Genomic DNA, 7321 nt, shown 5'->3' with positions numbered 1-7321 from the left:
TAAATGCCACCTAAGATTGATTAAATATTATATTTATTGTAAAATAATTATTGAAACAATACATCTTTAAATAAAATAATTCACTATGAAATAAAAATAAATTGAAACCGTGAGGTGGCGTTTCCTCATGTAAAAAATAATAAGAATAATAATTATTATTAGTTGTTGATATCCTTGTGCCTAAAAATAGATCATTGATCATTCTTAATTAAACTTGGGCTAATTTTTTAAGTAACACCACAGTTATTTTTATCTAATTATAAAATCAAATTTATAATAATAATTGTTAGGCATATTCAAATCCTAACCCAAAAAAATATATATATATATACATATATATCTACGTTATTATGCCATTTGAAAACTCGCACTATGTGTGCAAGAATAAGCCCAAAGCTATTGGGCTAGCCATTCTGACAAGGCCAAGGCCATTGGGCTATACTACAAACATGTAAACTAGTTTATAATTCATCATTCACCTTAAGAAATTAAGGTTAATTTACCCCTAAACTTTTTTCAAGGGCATTGAGCACCTTGAAATCAAGGGTGGGACAATATTGTGCTTCATGTATTAAAAACAGAGTAATATCACATCTGTTAAATATCCATTAATTTGATTGTTGGTTAACACAAAAAATTATGGAAAATGACCTAAAAAATTATAGAAAATGACCCAAAATTTATAGAAAAGGGAATTTATAAGAAAATTAACATCAACAAAAACCCTTACATTACAAATAAATTCCAATAGACTAATATTTGTTTTTATCCATATAAAATGTGAAAATATCATTTCAACCAACTATTTTGACTAACTACCATTTGATTATTTGTGTTGTTGCTAGCATTGGTGATTTGATAATCACTTATTTTACAACTCATTGATGTGACCAAAGGAAAAAAAAATATCTAAGACATTAATATAATGGCACAATAATAGTCTTTGGTAAAACTTGAACTGTCCATATAATTTCCAATAAAGAACTCACTTACATGGTATTGTATTTTGAATTTCCTAGTTCAACAAACGAAGTTAATATGTCTTAACCATAAATACAATATTGCACTATTTTCAATTATTTAAGTAGAACATTGCACCATAAAAAAATCTAATATACCATATATTTCTGCACAAATATAGTTGAAGGACGCAAATGTCCTTTAACCTATAGAAATTAATTTTCAATATTGCTTGTTAAAAAGTAGAGAAGGCAAGTCATAATAAATTAATATCAAATACAACATAGTTACAAATTACTAAAACTTTCAAACAATTGATCTAGTTAACTTTTAATATTTTCTACCAATGGCTTTATAGCCTAATGGCACGTAAGCTCTCTTGTAAGTTTCTACAAAGGTGGCGTGTCACAATGAAAAGTGATTACCAGTTAACAAAAAGAACTTATATAATTGGTTGGGTTATTGGACACCCACTTGAGAAATTTATTTGTATATACTATATATCATTAATTGATCAAAAAGGTTGACAGACAATGTAATGCAAAAATTATTATAACTAATATCTTGTCTTTTATGCTTGGGAAAAAAATGCACATATATAGTAAGTAAAGAGTCGAACATATTCTGAAAGTGGGTAATAAAAAAGGAAGAACAAATAACAATACAAATTATAAGAGAGTTAATCCTTATTTAAACATGGCGCTTATGCAAAAACATGGCCTTGATCTTGTTCAATGATGCTGCAACATCAATCATATTGCCACGTGCTTCTGGAAGATCGGTGCAACAATTTAAGGCCAATTCAAGAATGGAGAATGTAGATGTCAATATATTGTTTATATGATGTTCATGAACTCCTTGCAATAAATTGGAATCCATGACTTGAATTATTGCATGTGGCATTGACTCACTTACCCAGCTCTTCAAGCTCAATGCAGAGACAAATATATCTTCTGTGGGCCTTTTTCTTGTAAACACCTCCAATAGCATAATTCCATAGCTATACACATCTATTTTTGTTGAAACAACTCCAGAAGATCCATACTCTGTATATAATTGAATTCAAGTAATAAAATTTAACTAATAACTGAATAAGACAACATTCATTTACAATTGAGAAAAAAGTTTATGTTGCACTTCCTAGTGGTTGTCTTTAATTATGATTTCTTATTAACATCATGTCTTTGAATTTATGATAATATATTTTTTTCAGATGCATATTTTTGTTAACCTAAGAGATAGGTATAGAAAACTTTACGATGATGATATGCAAAAGAATGTTCATGTAGAAGAAACAAATAAAACTATTTTAATGCATGCACATACATCCACTTCTACACACCCCACACACACGTATTTTAGAATACATCTTCATTTTAATGTTCTAAAATAAATTAGTTTAAAAAATTAATATACATATAGAAAGATCAAATTTAACTAACTTAGTTCAACGATTGAAAATTTGATAAGATAGGAAACCTCTTCATCTTCTATTTCATGGAAAAATTAGAAAGAAATGTCCAAGAACATTTCTCTCTTTATAATAATTGAGGGACTAAGTTTTAGCAATAGATAACTATGATAAATTGTAATTCATCAATTAAACTTCATATTTATATGAATCAAATCAAGAACCTTAATGTGTTTTAAGAACACATGTAGTATTTACCATAAATATTAATTAATTTGTCATGCACTAATTTTATATAATATTGCTACAATACATGTAATAAGCTTTTGTGAATATAATATGTTAAGATAAATATTGTTAGAATACAGCTATAAAAGAAAAAATGAGGCACTATGTTTAGAATAATTACCAGGTGCCATATAGCCAATTGTATGTATAGTCTCTGTGTATGTTTTAGATTCCCCTTCATTTAAAAGTTTGGAAATTCCAAAGTCGCTCACATGAGCAATCATTTCATCATCCAATAAAATGTTACTTGGCTTTAAATCGCAGTGGATAATTGGTGCTAGCAAGCCATGATGGAGATACTCCAAAGCAAATGCTACATTTATCATTATATCCAACCTTTGAAGAAAACCTAAAAAATAGTTGTGAGAATATAACCATTTTTCAAGGCTCCCATTGGGCATGAACTCCATTACTAAAGATTTGAAATCAACATTAGAACAACAACTTATAACCTTCACTAGATTGCGATGGCGCACATTACGCAGTATGTCACATTCTTTTTCAAAGCTTGCTACCATTACTTGCGAATCAAAATTGAATATCTTAACTGCAACAACCATTCCACTAGAAAGCTTTCCTTTGAAAACAGTACCATAACTACCTCTTCCAAGTATGTTGCTCTCATCAAATCCATTGGTTGCTTCTAGGATTTCAAAATAAGAAATCCTTCTTGGCATTCCTAAAGTTGATAAATCCCTTTCAGCTAGACACCTTGAATTTTTTCGTTTAAGCCTTAAAAGGATAATGCCTAAAACAACCAAAATTATTGACACAACTATGGGTAGTATGCATTTCAATAAAAGAAATTTTGTCATTGATCTTTCTCCTGTTTCTTTTTTGCATGGAGGCACTTGGAGTTGTGGCAGACCACAGAGAGCTAGATTCATCATAAAAGATTCAGGAGTCAAATTTTTAAAAACACCTCTATCTGGAATCTCTCCTTGGAGTTTGTTAAAAGAGAGATTGACATACTTAAGATCAATAAGTAACTCCAAAGATTTAGGAATCTTCCCAGACAAATTATTTTGGGAAAGGTCTAAATTTTCTAAATTTAGCAAATTCCCAAGTGATCTAGGAATAGATCCTTCCAATTTGTTATGTGCAAGAGAGAGAATTTGCAGATTTTGCAAACTGCCCATAGTTGTTGGAATGCTGCTTGAAATATGATTTTGAGATAAATCTAATAAAGAAAGAGCTTTTAAGTTCTCAACCCTTGATGAAAGATTCCCAACAAAATGGTTGGAAGACAAGTTTACTTCCAGTATGTCTTTCAAATTCCAAAAGGATGATGGTATCTCTAAAGCCATCTTATTTGAGCCCAAGTGAAGTTCTCTTAAAGAAGAAAGATTTCCTAAACAAGGTGTCATTGCTCCAGAAAACTTGTTTCGGCTTAGATGTAAATAACCAAGTGGTTTGATTTCACAAAGGTCATGAACAATTAAGCCATGCAAGTCATTGCCTTCGAGACTCAAATACTGCAGAGCTTGTAAGTTGCTAATTGTTATTGGGATTGGTCCATTCAAAACATTTTCATCCAAAGATAGTTTAATCAAATTAGTAAGATTCCCTATTTCTGATGGTATGTTACCATTGATACCACAAGAAACAATGTCCAACTCCTGTAGAGAATCAGAAAAGTTTCCAATGGACTTGGGAAGTTTTATAAAAAATGGATTTGCTGAGAGGAACAAAAATTCCAAATGTCTACAATTAGTCAATGAGGTAATCAAGTTGGTTTTAGAATTGGAAGCATCTGATGTGGTGAAACTATTACCCTCTATTCCAAGTTTTTTCAAGTATCTTAAATCCCCAAGTGTGCTTGGTAAAACTCCTTTGAAATTGTTTTCTGTCAATGCTAGAATGGTCAGCTTAGAGGCATTGGAAATAGTATCTGGCATTATCCCAAAAAGTTTGTTGCTCCATAAATATAGCTCTTCTAGATTAGGAAGGCCACATCCAAAATCTGATGGAAGGTTACCTGATAAAGAATTATTTGAAAGATCCAACGCTTGCAAAGTTGATATATTAAAAATTTCCAATGGAATAGATCCACTCAATTTGTTATCCCCCAACACTAGCTGCTCAAGCTTATAAAGATTTCCTATTTCTGCAGGTATTAAACCTGAAATTAAAAACACTATTTTAAATTTATGCAAAGTAAGTTTAAGTTAACACTAAAATAAAGGAAAAAGAAAATATAAGGGTCTATTTGATTTATGTATTCAAAAATTGATTCTATTTTTTAAAATAAAAAAATTTGTTTGGATAGATATTTTGGATTTAAATGTTTTCAAAACTATTCTCTTTTTTTTTGTTTTTAAAATTAAGAAAGGAAACATCTTAGAGCTATTTTCAGTTTTTATTTTTTATTTATAAAGCATACTACATTTGACTATATTATAAAGTACCTTCAGCTATAATCAACTGCTATTATAGACCATCATCATTAACCATTAGCAACCATCTACCAGCCATTTTTTTTACTCTGAAATTGTTTTCAAATTAACAAAATCGAACATATTTTATTTTGTTTTGTTTTTAAAACTATTTTAAAAAATTGGTTCATAAAATAGTTTTTGAAAACAAAAAATGGACCTATGATGAGAACTCCAAAGGCTAAAAACAAAAAAAAAAAACAAAACAAAACAAAAAATGAGAACAAAACCAAACAAACCTTAAATATCTGATTGATTAGACAAATATATGATACTCACATTAATGCTGGGTCAATAGTATGAACCACCTAAATTTTATTTTTACTTCATAGCTTAACAAGGCAGTTTTTTTTTTTTTGGCCTCTCCCTATTTGTTCTACGGTATCAATCCAACCTTGTTTGGACAGTGTGACTAATCTTAAATTCCATCCAACAAACAAAACAACACTCGTTTAAATTGCTTGTGTGAAATGTAAATTAATTTTTAAAATTTTGATTTATAAACGCTTTAAAACTAATATTTAAATCAATTAAAAACCTAAAATTAGCCCAGGTGGTACGGGCAGGTGTCGTATAGGTAGAGGCAAAGGGTTCAAACCATCCTAATGTATAAAAAAATTAATATGAAAGATTTAATTTAAAATTAAAGACCATTTATATTTATCAAATAAACATATAATTATATGTAGCAGGGTAAGCATGTATCGCATATATATTATTTTCAAAACTGTATTATATTAAAATAAAAAAAATTGAGCAACACCTAATGTTTGTGGAATGCATTTGGAGAAAAAAAAAGTTTGTCGGATTGATTTCTTAATTTCTTAAAACAATATTTGAAAGTCAATGGCATCTATAAAAGTGACGGTATAACTTATAAAGGATTATAGACCTTAGATATTAAATTGTTGAAAACTATAAGAATTTTTAAAAAAATCCAATTGTTGTTCGTTTTGTGAAGACAGATTTTATACAGTTTGTATCTACTAAAATCTATTTGAAGGCGAATGATGACACATTAAATTTCTAACCAGATAACTTATTGAAATGAAAAGACAACATTCTTTTTAAAATTTTGGAAATCCATGAGATACAATTGGCGGCCTGCATCCTCAAAAATTACTGTCACTGATATAAAAAAAAATTCAACTTCCACATATTATCAAAGATAATTGATGAAAGCTTATTAGCATCTGAGCTCATGTTTTTATAATTTTCGAATATCACCAAAATTTCTTTATAAATATCTCCATTCATATGATAAAGAAAAAAGAAATAGTTCCTTGGGATGATGTACAGAAAACCATGTTTAGAAACATATGCTACGATGCCATAACCAAAAAAGACACTAAAAGAGTAGGACACAACCCACAAAAAAACAAAACAAGACAAAACAAAAACACAACAAAACAAAACAAAAACAAAAGAGGAAGAAAAATGCAATGTTGCTTACAGTAAAGTATATGAAAAGCAGCACATAAATAGTAACTAGCATATCATAATTTGATTAAAGATAATACCTTGAAAATTATTGTCATCAAGATATAACCCTTGGAGCATAGTCAAGTTTCCAATGCCTCTTGGTATATGGCCTGGTTACATATGAGCTGAAAGTATTAAACTATCAATTGTTTCTTATAAATAGGCACCGAGAAAGTATCACAACATGTTGTTTAGAGACGTTGTCTCAAGCAATGAAAGCTAGTTGAACAATATAGCACTAAAACATTATGATTTATTGAAAGCATATTTAAGTTTTCAATGCTTCTTCAATGATGTGGCAAGACAAGTTAAAGACATGTAGTTAAGCATATAATTTTAAGATTTGTAAGATGATTGATTGCTTAAAATATCTCTTCCAACATGATAACGAAAATTGGCTAATTTAGATTTGAGAGGACAATATCGCTACAAAAAATTATTAAAATAGAGAAGAACTAAATATAATCTCTAATAGAGATGGAATCAGAGACTGTTATAATTTTATAGATGGATTTAATTTAAAAAATATTTTAAAACATAGAGACAGATTATACTCATTTCTAAAAACAAAATTGTCTTCAAACCCATCTCAAATTCTAGCATTTTTCACTCAAAGTTTGACTTAAAAAAAATAAAAATATTAGAGACGAAACTTGTAATATCTAAATCTATCTTATGTTGATTTCACTTTTTTTTATATAAATTTAGAGACTGAATTTGAGACAGTTTTTTGATGAATTTAGAG

The 7321-nt window shown here is 28.9% G+C and overlaps 1 protein-coding gene across 1 annotated transcript; it reads right to left on the bottom strand.

The window, feature by feature from the left end:
- Positions 1-1650: 1650 nt before the first annotated feature.
- Positions 1651-4557, bottom strand: LOC129314008 (putative receptor-like protein kinase At3g47110). Its single transcript, XM_054957388.1, has 2 exons — positions 2781-4557; positions 1651-2006 (listed from the first exon to the last, which is right to left on the bottom strand). Exons 1-2 carry the CDS (start codon positions 4555-4557, stop codon positions 1651-1653), a joined length of 2133 nt encoding a protein of 710 aa, XP_054813363.1.
- Positions 4558-7321: the final 2764 nt, after the last annotated feature.

The sequence above is a fragment of the Prosopis cineraria genome, unplaced genomic scaffold (assembly GCF_029017545.1).
Source record: "Prosopis cineraria cultivar Desert tree isolate PC_DT_omini unplaced genomic scaffold, ASM2901754v1 PC6, whole genome shotgun sequence".
NCBI classification, from domain to species: Eukaryota; Viridiplantae; Streptophyta; class Magnoliopsida; order Fabales; family Fabaceae; genus Prosopis; species Prosopis cineraria.
The sequence above is the reverse complement of the archived record's forward strand: the minus strand, read 5'-3'. Positions and strand labels throughout refer to the sequence as shown.

Bases quoted from the DNA above. Each gene is read 5' to 3' on its own strand.
- LOC129314008 (XM_054957388.1), bottom strand. From the start codon at position 4,557: ATGCCAGATACTATTTCCAATGCCTCTAAGCTGACCATTCTAGCATTG. The intron at 2,007-2,780 runs GTAATTATTCTA...AATTATATACAG, and splicing joins AATTGGCTATATGGCACCTG to AGTATGGATCTTCTGGAGTT.